Here is a 16,716-nt window from a genome sequence, read left to right on the forward strand (position 1 = left end):
CCTCACGTTATTATTACATTAGAAATTTAACCCTAATTACAATTAAAAATCCAACACTTAAATAACTCTAAACCTCAAATTCAAAGATCCAATATTTAATTCTAAAACTCAAATTTAAAATCTTATATATGTAGCTCTAAAACTCAACCTCTAAAATTCAATATTTAACTTTACCTTCGCGGTGATATTTATCTTTGTAAGACTTTGAAAGAAAAAACACGATGTCAACGCTCTGACAATTCAAGTTTTATTGTAGAGTATAAGAAACTTAAAGTACAGTGTAAGCACAGAAACAGGAAGATAAATGACAATGTCAAAGAATATAATGAGTATGAATTAGGGTTGCATTTAGGAACGGTTAACAAACTCCGCCTCAACCTCAATTCGAAATACAAAAACAACTTTTACAAAAATTTCAAAATTAGAAAAATTATTACAGAAACAAATGTTTACAAAAAGTCTCATGTTTAATCTTGGCTAAACTTTTAGTTAAACCATCAGCTAAGTTATTTGTTGTAGAAATATGCCTTATATCAATTTCTTTCATTCTATGTTTATCTTTGATGAAGTGAAATCTTATATCTATATGTTTACTGCGCTTCTTCGTTGCGTCGTTCGTTGCAATGAATAAGGCTCCTTGGTTGTCGCAAAAAAGAGTTGTAGGATTTTGGACATATTTCTCAAAACCAATTTCATTTAAAATACTTCTTAGGAACGCCACTTCTTTAGTGCCTTGACACACAGCAATATACTCCGCCTCCATCGAGCTCAAAGCGATAACGTCTTGCTTCTTGGCTTCCCATTGCACGGGACCACCACCGAAAAGAACTATAAAGCCGGTATACGATTTTCGATCGGTTGCATCAGACGCCCAGTCAGAATCTGTATATAACATACAAAGCGATTAGTTTTTGTAAAGCGTAAGCTTACGTCACTCATATGCTTCAAGTAACGGAGAACATGTTTAGCAGCAATAAAATGTTCGCTGTGTGGATGGCTGCAAAACTGCGATAATCTTGAAACTGCGTACGCTATATCCGGTCGTGATATTGTCGATAAGTAAATAAGTCCACCTATTAAGGACTGATACCTTTTCACCTCTTCACCTGCGCAATTCGGTTTACAACATTTTTGTAGTATACAACCGCTAGCCAAAGGAGTAGGAGAACTGTTGCAATTTGTCGAGCATCTTCTCGATGTACGATCTCTGGTGGATTCTGATTTCCCCACGTTCGCCCTCTCACTCGATCTGCATGCCGAGGTAATGTTGTATGGGACCTCTATCCACAACATTAACGCTTTTATTAAGTTCCTTTATAATTCGATGCATAGATTCTCTCGAACTGCACGCTACGATCAGGTCGTCGACATACACGCCAATTATGTTGATTTCAGGATGTGTTCTCTTGTAAAATACGCAGCAGTCTGACTTACACTTTCGAAACCCAAGCTTTAGCAGAAGCTCGCTGATTTTTGCGGACCAATCTCTGCTTTAGCCCATAAATAGACTTCTTTAGACGACAAACGCTCTCCGGCTTATCTGGATTTTCAAACAAAACTGGTTGCCGCATGTAAACCTCCTCTTTTAGTTCGCCGTTTAAGTAGGCTGAAGTAATGTCAATGTGGTTCACTAAAAGTGAATGTTGAACAGATAATGCCAGTATCAACCTTATCGTTGCATGACGAACGACTGGCGAGTATGTCTCAAAATAATCAATTTGTTGTCTTTGGAAACAACCTTGAGCTACGAGGGGTGCTTTATATTTCTCCACGCTACCATCAGCTCTTTTCTTTGTGGAATAAACCCATTTACATCCAATAATGTTTTTGTTTTCAGGAGGGTCTATGAGCTCCCAGGTTTGGTTGCGTAAAAGCGCCTGGAATTCCAGCTCCATAGCTTCCTTCCATTGTTGAGCGTTTTCATGCTGCAAAGCTTCTTTTACAGTGATTGGATCATTAGACTTACGAGTGACAGCATTGAGAACATTTCTTTCTCGCTCAACCGCAAACATCTTTCTCGGCCTACCAACGCGACCAGTTTTTATAAGTTTTGGTCTACCTCGTTTTACGCGTCCCTCTGCATTTACAATTACGCGACCATCGTCGGAACTGTTTCCATAAGAAGAATTTACAGCTTGTGAGTTATTAACAGTATCGGCGTTAATAACAGTAGCGTCAACTTTGTGCTCAGCAGCAGCATTGACTGCAACATCCTCGCCTTCATTCACAAGAATATCATCAAAATAAAAAATCGTTTCGTCTGTGGATTTTATTTCAACTTCGCTCTCATCTCTGGTAGAAGTTGAATTTTTAACATTGGTGACATCATGTTTACTATTAATCGGCTCTTCGAAAAATGCAACATCTCTGGATATAACTATGGATTTGTTTTGGCTGTTGTACAGACGATAACCTTTAACATCCTTTGCGTAACCAACAAATTTAACCGCATTGCCTTTTGGAGCAAACTTTGATCGACCGCCTCTCTTGTCCATCACGACAGCATTGCAGCCGAATATCCTCATATGACATACATTAGGCTTGCGACCGAACCAACGTTCAAATGGGACTGAGTCTTTTAAAATTTTAGATGGTAACCTGTTTCGCACATATGTGGCTGTATTTACCGCCTCGGACCATAAGGTTTGTGGTAGTTGAGACTGCTGTAACATACAGCGGGCCATTTCGACAACAGTACGGTTAAACCTTTCGGCTATTCCATTTTGTTCCGGCATATATGGCGTCGTAGTTTGATGGGTAATTCCCTTTTCGCTCATGTATTGTCTAAACGTCTCATTTACAAACTCGCGACCGTTGTCACTTCTCAATATTTTTACCTTTTCACCTGTTTGGTTCTCAGCCTTTGCTACGAAATCCTTAAATGTAATAAGCGCATCTGACTTATTTTTCAGGAAATAAACGTGGACATATCTTGAATAATCGTCTATGAAGCTGATGAAATACATGGAACCACCTTCCGATTTCACTCTCATCGGGCCGCACAAGTCAGTGTGAATGATTTCTAATGGTTTCTTGCTATATACTTCTTTGTAACTTGTGAAAGGCTTTTTCTTTATTTTACACAATGCACAAATCTGACAACTAAAATTTGCGGGCTTATTCAGTTTGTAACAATTTTCAATCATTCCTTTGTTAAACAGCTTTATTACGCTATCGCAGTTCAAATGGCCAAACCTTTGATGCCACAGTTGTACTATGTTGCTCGACTTTTCACATACTTGCATCAACTTATTTGTTTTTCTAAATGTGATTTTTGCTATGTAAATATTATTATGAAGGAACGCCTCAAAAAGTAGTTTATTTTCTTTGCTCTTAATCGAAGCCTTTTTGTCTCGAAACTCTACTTTNTAACCGCATTGCCTTTTGGAGCAAACTTTGATCGACCGCCTCTCTTGTCCATCACGACAGCATTGCAGCCGAATATCCTCATATGACATACATTAGGCTTGCGACCGAACCANAATCTGATTTCAATGTCACATCACCAATAGCATGAACTTTTATCATCTCGCCCGTTGCAAGCATCACTTCTTCATTACATGCTCTCAATTTCACGAAGAAAAGCTTTTCGCAGCACATATGGCTTGATGCACCACTGTCTAGTATGAAATCGTTTCTCTGCTCGTTTCGCGATTGGCTTAAGCTTAAAACTACGCTGTTTTATTGCACTTTGTTTTTATTCTTATTCCTGCATTCGGAGCTTATATGACCTCGTGTTCCACACGTGTAGCATTTGACGTTTCTATGTTTAACGTAACCTCTAATGTTCCTGCCCGCTTTATCTTTTGACGAATTCACTGCCAATACACGCTCTGAATCGATATCATTTGGATGTTTATCTTGGTAATTGGCTGAACGCCGCTGCTCCTCCTCCAGAAGCTTTCGCTTTAGGGTATTCAACAATGGCAACTCGTCTCGAGCTTCAATGGCGACTACAAAATTATCCATTTCTTCTGGCAAAGAGCATAATAGTTGGATAGAAAGCAAGTCGTCTGGAATATTGATGTCCACCTTGCGGAGACTTTCAACGATGGAACAGGACATACCTTCCTCGCTGGACCACTGGCTTTGTACACATCCTGACATAAAGATAAATGACAATGTCAAAGAATATAATGAGTATGAATTAGGGCTGCATTTAGGAACGGTTAACAATCTTAATATCTATTAACTCCTAACACCAAACTCAAATTTTGGTCCACGTATCCTATTGCCAACTTATCTGGTTCTTCCCCTAAACGGAATCCAACCTATTAATTCATCACCGAAACTCAACTATCAGGGCTAAATTAAAAATTTACAACAAACCTCGCGCTGATAAATCAATTGATAGGTACGTCTTTATGTAATAGCGTACTTATTTGCACCTAATGTGCATGCACGATCCAGAAAATAAAGGTCGTGCCATTCGCGGACCGCTAACCCTCTCTTCGTCGATTTGACAGCATCCACCCAATCGCTGACGTCATAATATACTTTTGTTTACATTCACTGTTGCCAACTTGATGCTTTTCGCACCAAATTTAGTGGGTATTCAAAATGCGAAAATTTTTGAGTTTTTTGCTTCGTGCGTTTTTGGTGCTTTTGTTTTTAGTTTGAAGACTTCAAATTAGAAAATCTTACAAAAATGGAAGCAAAATTTATAGCAATCGTAAGTGTTCTAAGCAATTTTACAAAAATTTAAACAAAATCACGGCACAGTGGCAATCATAAGCGACTAGGAGATATGTGCAGCACCTTCAATCATGCCAGAAGAAATCGACCGTTGTGCAAGAAACATTGATTTTTATTAATTTGAATCGGCATCCTTACAATAAAATTATGTATTCGTATAAAGTCCATAAAATACACCAATAAAAGTTTGGTGCTTTTTCAAATTCAAAACTTGGCAATACTGCCTTTTGTTCGATGCTTCTTCTTTTTCTTGTCGAGTTCGTCTTGCTCTCTCATTCTGGTATATTTTGACGTCACGGCCAGTTGCTTTCAGCTCGATTGGAGCAATCTTGTATTCTATCATTCTTGATGTGCATGTACGTATGTAAATATATATATGAATATAGGTAAAATTCGCACTCAGCTTGGTCTCCAGAAATGATGGCGCCAGCACTCTGTTGAGAACCTATTTGGAGAATTAGAAACCTAACATACAATTATCCTAAGATTTACATACATACATGTGTTCGCCTTCAGCCGCGATGCTGAGACTTCGACCTACTATTCCCGTAGAAGTGTTATCACTCGCTCGTGTTTCGGGGCAACGAGCGGGTCATAAAACAAACGTGCAAATAATAAAAAACTAATCAGAATAGTCAAAAAATTAAGCAACGAAATTTAAGTTAGAGCAGAAATGAAATGAATTATGATATTAAACCAAATGAAATATTGGCCAAACACGCGGATATTAAAAACAAACTTTAGACAACTACGGCAAAATCCAAGTGTAACTATGTAGCAAAATACAGAGTGCATAAATTGAAAAAAAAAACTAATAAATATGAGTAGGTGGCGAAACGAAAAAGTGCTGAATTCAAAACAAAATTCTATAAATATCTGCCTATATATATGTATATCCATAAATAAAAAGGTGGATGAAATCAAATGAAAAAAGTTGTGTGATTATACCTAACGAAATGAGTAATTGTAAAAAAATCAAAAGTTACCAAAAACACTTCAGAAATTATTCTACGCTAAATACAAAGAAATAATGCAATTACTCAAAATTTTAGGTATGTGTAAGAGAAAAACAATTCTCCTAATCTATATGTATATATGCCCCTCTTACATGTGTACATATGTACAAAAACTACCATAAGATAACCCTAAAACAAAGCTGGAATTTTGCTCCGGGCGCTGCTGCTGATCGGTGGTGTATGCTTTGGTCAGTCTCCTCTGTTCTCCCTGGCTCCGCTCTGTAGACAATAGTGTCGCTGATTGTATGCTCCTCTCTATTTTTCTGCTCATCCGCTGTAATGCTCTTCTTCACTGTTCAACGGAATCCACACATATGTTCTGTGGCCGTTGACCTGTAGAGGCCGGATTAGCTGAAACAGCTGTCCCTGACGACGTTGTTATTATTGGCGGTATCCCTTAGCCGTGTAAGCAGCGCTGGCTTAAAGCTTAACTATAGGCCTCTAGAGTCTAGACCTGATTTGGCTCTTTCAAGTGCACTTATGTATTTATACCGAAGTACGTATGTATGTCGGTGTAAACGCTCGCTATTTGTTGTTGCGCGTGGATGCGTGCTGTAGGGGGTTATATGGCGCAGGTGGATGTAGCCATTTACTTGTAGACATACATATGGGAGTCAGCTTTTTATGTATCTCATAAATTGTCACCCGTGCTTGGCCCTTTGGCTGTCTCAGCAGGCGACCTGCAATTAATAAAACTAAATTTCAATGGGCATTCATATACCTATATACGTCAATTCGAATGTATTTGTTCCTATGGTTGATTTTTACATAATTTTTGCACAAAATTAGCCCTCATATCGCCCCCCGTCTTCAAAAGATACACAACTCAAAATTATCGTTCGTCAGAAAATGCGACAAACTTTTTCTTAGCACATACTAATCATATGGGAAAGGAAGACTTTTCCTTAGGTTTTTTTCAACAAATCATACCAAAGATTTACTCCAGCTTTTGTTGAAAGGTACATAAAAGCTCTGCGTACATTTTTAGTGCATAATTTCAAAAATACTAAATTATGAGTTGTGTAACCTTTGAAGACCGTGTCCGATATGTACCTAGGTGTATACAGGTACATGTAAGTCAAGGTGTCAAATATGCAATGTAGGACTTACCTCCAGATCCAGGTTGCGGTTTTGGTGGCTAGGCTTCTTATAGAGCCCTTGGTTACCGTATTCACCAAGCGTTATTACGCCTTTAGGACTATTAAAATCAAAACAGTTAACTAAGCTCATATAACTTTTGATATTCGCGCTTTAACCTTCTATTGAACTTTAGGTTTCACTGATAAATTCAACACCGCAACTTTCGCTTATTTGAAACCGTTTTCCTAATTTGGGTCCTTTTATATCTTTCTTCCTTGCCAAATGACCGATTCCATAATAATACGCATATATTTCTTTATTTATGTACAATGAATAAATAAGAGCACGATTTAAGCCGAACATTCACACATACACACACACCTCAAGACTGTTTCACCGAACCCCGAGTCTAGCGAACTTTCTCACTCTAACGTACTTTCATTTGGGCATCATGCTTGGGGTTAACATAGAGGTTTGATCGGCTTACAGACATGCAGGTTTGATCGAGTTCGCACGTATACACACAAGTTAACATAAACGTATCTAGCAAGCAGCTGGTGCCACATATTCTCTCAAAAAAATTAAAGCTTTTGTACACGCCCTTTCATTTGATATCTCATTTTGTAATCCAACGAACCGTGAAAATCGTTTAACTTTTTATTAGGTGGCAACCCTACCTACTACTCTTTGTTTGACAGCGACAGTAGAAACTGATTCCTATGCTCAGTATGTTAGTAGTTAGTGTTTTTCTAGAGGCCAATCCATTTCACTTGACGCCTCATCTTTTGTAATCCAACGAATGGTGCGGATCTTATAGTTTCTTATATAGAAATAAAAAAGGTCACTCCTATCGATACAGAGTATATGTATTAGAGAAAATCTTGTCAAAAGCCGTTCAGTAGTTTTCGAAATTACCACGTACAAAGAATCTCGACTTTCCTTTATACTATGTATAGATTTATTATTTTTTTCCACGACAATTTTTCAATTAAAACGGCCTCAAGCTCAATAAAACTTGTTTAATAATGTATAATAGTTACGTCTACTGATTTATTCTCGTTTTAAGTCTAAATATTTTAATAATTTCTTTGCAGTATTTTGTTTCATCATGAAGAGAGGAAACATTGATTTAAGTAACGAACTGCCCATAAACGTTATTTCGAGTGTAATGAACTGCATATCATCATCGAATAATTTTCGCTGGTCACCTGAAAGTAACGATAATTTATCTACACCATATAGAGGAATCATGAGCAGCAAACAAATAATTAGTCCTGAAATACTTTCTTTGGCTCCTCCGCTGATGGACTTTGAAGATGAACTGATTTGGTTTGATAATGTAGGGAAGCGCAATGATAACATATTTTATGATAACTCCAATTGTATTGATGAATACTCTAAACAACTTGTATCTATGGCTTTCCATCAGCCCTTGACACCGCACGAACAAAAAACTTTGTTGGAAGAGGTCTCGAAGCACAGGAATTTTGTATATCAAATAGGATTAACTCCATCAAAGGTATATCACATCCTTATTTGTATGTATATGTATTTATATTAAGTCTATTCATCCAAACGTGTAAAGCAGAATTACTGGGCTGCCACAATACATGTTTGACTTTGATACCAAAACCAATATAACACCAACTAGTAATAATCCCCGAAAATCGGGGTGCTCGTGGTCTAAAAATCTGGATATTTTTTTATTCTAAAAAACACGTGCATTGCTTTTGGTATTTATCTTTAACTTTGGTATTTTGCCAAGATCATATTTACGGACGCTACAATAATTTTGAATTGGCGACGTTTAAATACAAACGGAAGTGTTGATTCACTGGACTATGGATGTTGCGAATGTGGAATTTTAGACATCCGCGGATACGAATGCCGATGCGGATGTCAAGTATTTTTACAACGCTTTTATCAACTTGCAATGTTGTGTGTCCAGAGACCATTCATTGCTATAAAACTGGTGTTCTGAACTAAAATTTCTGTGCCTAATAATAGCACGGGCATGATGAGAGATTTGTAGAGCGTGACTTTCGTTCGTCGAGAGAGGCCTCTGCTTTTCAATTGCCTACCGAGCCCAAAGTATTCTTCGCTTGATCTCCAGGCTGACGTTGTTGGTGGTGTTTATGCGGGATCCTAGGTAGACAAAGTCCTTCACTACTTCAATGTTATATCTGCAAACAATGATTTGTGTCCCGAAACGCGTGGACTTTATATGTTGCCAGGAGGTACTTTGTCTTGCCCTCGTTCACCGCTAGACTAACCTCCTTAGCTTCTTTTTCTAAACTGGAAAATGCTGCGGTTACGTCCCTTTGTCTCAGTCCCACGATATCGATATCATCTGCAAACGCCAGCAGCATCGTTCTTTTGATATATAAATATGGTGCCACTGCGATTCAGATTGGAAGCTTGGCAGCCATACATACAATGGTCAAACAATTATAGCCAAACCACTTTTTGCCAAGTTTTAACGCATTATTTTTGTTGTTATTGAACTTTTGTTATTTTTTTTATAAAAATATAGTTCATTCTTTAACAAAATCCGTGTAAATCAAAGTTTCCAAATTTGTGTAACATTAAAAAAAATCAACAAACTTTCGTACAAATTTCGAACATTTTAAAAATTCTAAAAAATCAATAGAAATTTTTAGCCATTTGAAACTTGTACTTTATTCTACTAGAATTCAAAGAGCTATAGAACTGCATTCTTAGAATTTAATTAAAAACTCGAAATTTTAACGAAAATTTGTATTTTTTTTTTTTAATTGCATAAATATGTAAGGCAGTGTCACTCAATTGGTACATTTGTACAGATTTGTACATTTTTATACTGGGCTGGTGTTAAAAAAAATGATACTTTTTTTTTTGTAGTCAAAAGATTGGTACAATACAGCGATGTTCTATTGAAAAATTTCAACAAATTAATTTTTGTGATTGGGATAAAGAACTATACTTTGGGTGTTTACACAATTGGGATACTATTTGCACGAAATACCCAATCGTGTGACACTGCCTTTAAACTTGTATTTTTACGGATGTTTTTAAAGAATTAACTATAAAAAACCTACCGAAGTTAAATAACGGCAAAAATAAGATTTAAAGCTTGTGAAGATTTGGTGCTGCTATAATTTGTTCGACTACTGTACATAAGTTGACTATGCCCTGTAGGGAAAATCTCTAGTTCCGAACTGGTGCGCTTTACATTTAGACCCAGAACTGGGGCTCTATTCTGTAACTGTGAGTTTTCAAGTGTACACTGAAAATTGTTCGCACTCTTCATTTTGCGATTCAGGAAGAGAATGAGTTGCATCTCTTTTTCGATAGTTCCGAACTAGTCCTAAATTCTTTAGTTCCGAACCGGTTCTAAAATCGACAGACGAAAGAAAAAAGTATCATGATTTTTCAACCTTTACCGTTTTTCCGTGTGCGATTTTAAGTTATTTCGAAAGAAATTTGTTTTCAATTTGAAATTAAATTTGTTTGAATGATTGTAAGAAATATACGTTTACATACCTTTGGCTGTAACTGACTTTGAAGAGGTGCTCGCTGTTATTGGTTAGATTCCAGACGGTCCCAAGATGTTAAAATGTTAACACTAACTTTTGTTTTGTATTACCAAACTATGAAAAAGCATCTGCGAAGTGCAGAATGAAAGTGCATTTGAACGAAAAAGCCGCCAAACACATATATATGTAAAGTAAACCAGCCCCCGCTGCAACCCTTTTTCGATAGTTCCGAACTAGTTCTAAATTCGACATATAAGATCTAGTTCGTACTGCATCCTTTTGTCTATAATTCCGAATCAGTTCTAAATTTGTCACTTTAGATATAGATTACTAATGAAAAAAGTGAAATAAAATAGTTTTTTTAATTAAGAGTACCACCTTTCGCTGATTTTGAACTGGTGGGCATATAGTAACTATCGGACTGGTTCGTTTTTGGCGATAAAGATCTTGTACGGAACTAGAAATTTAATTCACTAGTTGTTTGTTTGTGTGAAGTAATATTCCACAAACAAAATACATGAGGAACAAGTAAGAAAGTCTAAGTTCGGGCGGAGTCGAACATTAATTACCCGGCGCAAGAATTAAATATATGTTTTTTCACCTTTCCGAAACCTACCGCTAGATGGTAAGCCGGGGTGTATCAATTTTGAGTAAATTAGCGTTTTTAAATTTCGAAACATATATTGAAGTGTCAAGCATTTCTGAAATTTACCGTTATATGAAAAGCGGCCGTAATTTTAGTCCGATTTCAATAATTTTCAANACCGTTTTTCCGTGTGCGATTTTAAGTTATTTCGAAAGAAATTTGTTTTCAATTTGAAATTAAATTTGTTTGAATGATTGTAAGAAATATACGTTTACATACCTTTGGCTGTAACTGACTTTGAAGAGGTGCTCGCTGTTATTGGTTAGATTCCAGACGGTCCCAAGATGTTAAAATGTTAACACTAACTTTTGTTTTGTATTACCAAACTATGAAAAAGCATCTGCGAAGTGCAGAATGAAAGTGCATTTGAACGAAAAAGCCGCCAAACACATATATATGTAAAGTAAANTCCAAAAATTTATTTTATTCTTATTTTTCGTCTGAAAATTATTGTAAATATCAATTTTGAGCGAATTATCTTCAGTAGTTACTAAAATACCGCAGTTTTCGTATTTCTGAAAAATACTGTTATATGTTTACAGTCCGATTTCGCCCATTTTCAATACCAACGGAAACCTACACACCAAATTTCGTTGAGATATCTCAATTTTTGCTCGAGTTATCGTCTACACGGACGGACGGACAGACAGACATGGCTTAATCGACTTCTCTATTCATTCTGAGCATTTATGTATACATTTGTTTATATCTATCTCGATTCGTTTTGGCTGTTACAAACAACCATTATGTGAACAAAATTAATATACCCTTGTGCACAAGTGCGCTCGGGTATAAAAATTACCGAACACCAAGTTACTGAGTACAAATTTGTATGCTCAGAATTTAAAATTCAGTACAAATCAGTACAAATTTAAAAAAATCAGGACATTAGCGTACTGATTGAAGAAATGAATAAAATCGGTACGAGAGCTGAAAAATCAGTACTGTACTGATAAAATCAAATATCGGATGTATCCTCCTGACTTTCATGTTCACTTGAAGAACGTGTCATCATGGCAAGATCGTTGTTTAAACACCCCTTACAAGCCAAACGAGATGTGTTAGGTTTTTCTAAAGCTTTTTTTCTTCATTCTCATTCTTTTGGCTGTTTTATAATTTGGAGAACCTGTAGCGTCATCAGCGTTTTCCGATTCTAGTTTTTGTAATTCATTTTTAACACTCTCTTCTGTGACTGGTTTGAAAAATTCGTGCTTATAGAGAGGTTCTAATAGGTGGATATGGTAAATAAATTGTTATTTTCCAGGAATGAAAATTTCGATCCAAATTCTGTTTTCAATCTCGATGATGCCATCGGATCAGAGTCTTTTTAAATTGGTAAAAAGGCACCCCGTTTTTTATAAGCATTTGAAGTATTAGAATCATGGATTATGAAGGTCTCCGAGCTGCTTAGTTCCCGGGCAGCTTCTTGAAAAGGTTCACCTATAATGAATAGCTTGTAATTAGTTTTCTTTTTTGGTGAGCTCAACTTTTCTTAGTTGCAAGCAGTTCCAATTAATTACTCACCGCTGCACAGTGCTTCCCTTCCATATAAAATGTGGGCAAAAATAGAATTATGGACGGATTTAAATGAAAATTCGCTTCTAAGTAAAATTGAGAACGCTAAATTCAAAAATGCAATTGGTTTTTGGATAACTTTCATACTTTCACTGTAAATGCGGTTTGAAGTTGAAAATTTGGGTTCTTGTGGCTTTTACATAGGTATGTACATATAGTTCGTTTTATTTTCAAAACTGAGGTGTCAAATGACAGGGCTTGGCCTGTAGATATGCACTAATGTTTTTCATTTTATTAAAATTATTTAACAGAATAAATGAATTAGATATTACAATATGGGTATCAATTGAACTAGTTTTGAAAATACTTTACCTCTAAATGACACGTAGAAGGGGTGCCACATGTTTTAGAAATCAAATTCTCTTTAATTAAGGGAATAAGATAACTGAAATATGTATATAAATATGAGTATCAGACAAATGAAAAAATTTTACATATTTAGCAAGTTAGTTTAAAAGTCCAGTAATTTAAAAGGAATGTAATCAGAACAAATCACTAATCGACAATGTATGCATTTGTAATAAAACAACAATTACGATGGCGTAATCCTATGGTTTGACGTAATTATTATTTTAGTTTAACTAAATTCGACTTTACAAACAGGTTGCAACCGTATTCGTAATATTTTTAAGTTAAAACCTTGTTAAACCTCTTTCGTCTGACTCCTTTATGGTGATGCCTATCTATTTCAATTACCTTATTCCTTTAATTCGAAAGGAATTTGATTTTTTAAACAGGTGGCAACTCTCTATATGTAGTTAATACACATTTCGATTAATACCTATCTCTTAATAATTCATTTAACTTATAAAAAAATTGTAATCTAATTTTTTAACAAACTAATTTTTTAACAGGTGGAAACTCTTAAAAAAAATATACTTTTTATTGTCCACAGGTCAAGCTTTTTAATCTGATACTTCATTTTTGAAAATGGAACGAATTGTGCAGATCTCAAGGCACTGACAAAAAATAAAAAAGTTATTTTATGCATTAGCGAAAAACGCATTACTTCTGAAAGTGCAAAAAATGAGTAGTTTTTTATTTCTTCTTATGAAAATTAAAAGCCCTTACTATTTAATAAAATAATAAAAAATGACGTATTTTTACATATATTTTTTATTCATTCCATTAAAATTTAGCATTTTTTGAAATTTTGTATAAAAAAATTGTTTTTTTTTGGAACACCGCAGGGACACCCTGTGTTTAATTTTATTCCAAAAATTTTAATTGCTGTAATTCTCTCCTATCTATATTTAAACAAGAAACGTCAAACCAACATTTTATTTCAAAGAATATATTTGTGACATTTTTTTCTGTGAAGAGCATGGCTATGGTCTTATTAAAATTCTTAGTTTAAAATTTGTCGACTTTAGTGGTTTCCAGGCGGCATATAATTATTTTTTTAGGGAAATGTCTGTTTAATTCTTTTTAGTGGATAAATTGTCTTTACAAAAATACCAAATAAGTTCACATTGCAGATAACGAATTTTTCGATTTTTGCCCACTTAGGCGGCACTGTGCGCTGTAGGCAACCTATCAATCCGTTTTGTTGTTCCATTCCAAATTATCAACATATGCATATTGATTCCTATTTCATTTGTGAACTTGACTGCCAACTATTCCACATTATATTTTATCTTTATTTCCCTGCGTGCTAATTTGGACAATTATCACAAAAACAAAATAAATGTTGTTGTTTTCGAGCTGAAGACGGCGCACAGAGGATTGCTTGCATAGTAAAACCGGTCAAAATTAATTGGTGCGTTTTTCTGCTAAGTAATAAAAGAAAACACGGAACCTAATCATAATAAGCCGTTTTATGAGAAAATAAATAATTACATACACGTTTCTAAGAAAAAGTAGAAAAACACTAGCGATGCATTCAGCTTTACAACCGATCTTTGACATATAATATTTGATAGTTACGTAATTCTTACCTAATTAAAGGTCAGACCTCCAGCTTTTTAATTATTTGAGCATCTATTCTCTTAATAACTAAACGTTGAACATTTCTGCTGGAAATCCCCATTGAAGGATCTTACTCTATGACCTTAAGTGCAAAAGAAGCGGGAACGTATAAAATAATACCAGATTGGTGCTTACATATATGTTAGTATTTGGCAGAGCTTTTCCTCCGATTTGTGGCCTGCGTTGAAGTTGTCACACAAAGGGAAGGGACACACAGTTTTACGCCGGCTCCGAACAGCGATTGTATTTTCATATCAGATATATTTACTACACTCTGAGGTTTATCATTGCCTGACGAGGGACGCCCTATGAAAAAAATACTGCCCGACGAGTAAGCAAAATTACTGTTTTTTTTTTAAAAAAAGCTAGTCGATTATGTTTACTCACCACTTGCGTAAAACTAACTGTAAATATAAAGTAAGTATACACATTCATAGGGTATTTTGTCGTTATTAATATCGCGTATCTACTTTTTGCAACTTCTACGTATTCTTAAAAATATGTTCGTCAAAGTGTGAGCTTGCGGAGAAAATTTTGTGCAAAAAGCAAGAAAAAGTATGTGTGGACGAGGAAACATACGTCGAAGCAGCCTTTAAGCGGGGCGCTGAGCTTTATAATGCAACGAAGACAAATGGAGTCCAAGATGCCTTCAAGCTAAAAATGTTGGACAAGCTCCTTGTTTTTTGTTATTTTTTGGCCTAATATATACTTGGTGTGGCAAGCCATCTGCCAGTGTGGCAAGAAGAGCAAAAAATTTATTATCACGTAATTTATATAAAGAAGTGCCGTCATTCATAAAGCAACATAAAGGCTCAGTTCGGTTCTGCACTGATTTAGCATTGAGCCATTACACCCCTCTTGCCATGAACTGGTGTCAGATACGGGGTAGATATTGTTCAAAAGGATCACAACCCATCAAACTCTTCACAATGACGACCCGTTGGAAATTATTGAAAGAAAATAGTTAAAAACGAAAGAAGACATCTAAAATTAGCAGCATTTCGAAATTAATTGGCACAGAGGAGCAGATACCGTCACAAAAACGGGTGCCCATAACTTAATGAGAGGGCTCAAATGTAAATGGCTTTATTTTGGTTGTAATGAAGATAATTGAAAAAGTTTTTTTGTTTAATATAGTAAGCTTAATAAAGAAGATGATAAACCAGAAACCTTTTTCTTAGATTGTGTAATATGTTGTTATAATGATTTTCGGCTGACCAAAATTTTTCGTGTCCAATCTTTATGTATAACATCGAAAGCCAATCACGAAAATGTGGTTTAAAATTAAAATGCATACTCTTTTCTTTCATGTCTAAAGTTTTTTTTTTTTAAGATTGGTCCACAAAAAACGAATGAAGAAAGATATGAGTGCACGCATTTAAAGAAAAAAAATTATATTATTAAAACGACTATCTTCTTTTTGAGAAATAATAGTATGTTTAGAGACATTTTCATCGAAGTTAATACATCTGACTTTGGACCAGTTGTATTACACAAATACTCCTATGTGCGGCGCCGGCAAAAAATATGGCTACAATTTGTCATTTTGTTTGCCAGATACATATGAGCCATTCTTTTTTAAGTCGGGCGGATTTCGTAAAAAAATTATTTCATGTCTCCGATTCGCTTCAAATTGTTTTTGTGGGTTCTATACATGAAATCAGCTAACACGTGTTCGAGGAATTTTTTCTTCGGAGATATGATCTGTCAAAGTTTGCATTTTTTCGTGATTCTGACTAATCATTTAGTTCTTCAAATCGTTATATCTCGGGTTCTGCCCATCGTAGAGACTTCATATTAACATCGTATTAAAGCTAAAGAAACTGGCTTAATATTTCCATATATAAGATGGTCAAGATTGTCCTAAAGCTAACTTAGCTATTAACAGCTGAACTTTTTGAAGTTGATTTGCACAGTGAAGACCAGTAAATTAGGGATTTAAAATTATACCAACGTAGTCCTTCTTTAATTCTCTATAAAAAACGTGGTTCAAAAAATGGCGGTTTTTCAAGAAGTATTTTTAAATTATTTTACAACGCTTTTATCAACTTGCAATGTTGTGCGTCCAGAAACTTTCAATGTTGTGGATCCAGAAACTTTCAATGTTGTGTGTCCGACACCAAAGCAAAGCTTTGAAAAGTTCCTATAAAAAAGCATAGTGCATAGGGCGACAGCTGTAGTGAATAGGGCGAGGTAGATGACATCTAGATGTCGCCCTATG

At 35.5% G+C, this 16,716-nt stretch overlaps 1 protein-coding gene across 6 annotated transcripts in view; it reads left to right on the forward strand.

The window, feature by feature from the left end:
* Positions 1–16,716, forward strand: part of Not11 (CCR4-NOT transcription complex subunit 11) — a 131,544-nt gene that overhangs the window by 28,549 nt on the left and 86,279 nt on the right. For 3 of the 6 annotated variants that reach the window (XM_017638973.1, XM_017638965.1, XM_017638978.1), the window contains exon 2: positions 7,886–8,310. The exons of 1 other annotated variant lie outside the window; for it this stretch is intronic. In XM_017638973.1, coding sequence (XP_017494462.1) covers positions 7,900–8,310 — 411 coding nt within the window. In that variant the 5' untranslated portion in view covers positions 7,886–7,899. Of the gene's footprint in view, positions 1–7,885; positions 8,311–16,716 lie in introns of those variants that run through there. 2 more of the 6 variants (XM_017638985.1, XM_017638957.1) reach the window with 2 other exon arrangements.

This window comes from Rhagoletis zephyria, unplaced genomic scaffold, assembly GCF_001687245.7.
Source record: "Rhagoletis zephyria isolate East Lansing unplaced genomic scaffold, Rhagoletis_zephyria_1.1 Rzeph_scaffold_00148, whole genome shotgun sequence".
NCBI classification, from domain to species: Eukaryota; Metazoa; Arthropoda; class Insecta; order Diptera; family Tephritidae; genus Rhagoletis; species Rhagoletis zephyria.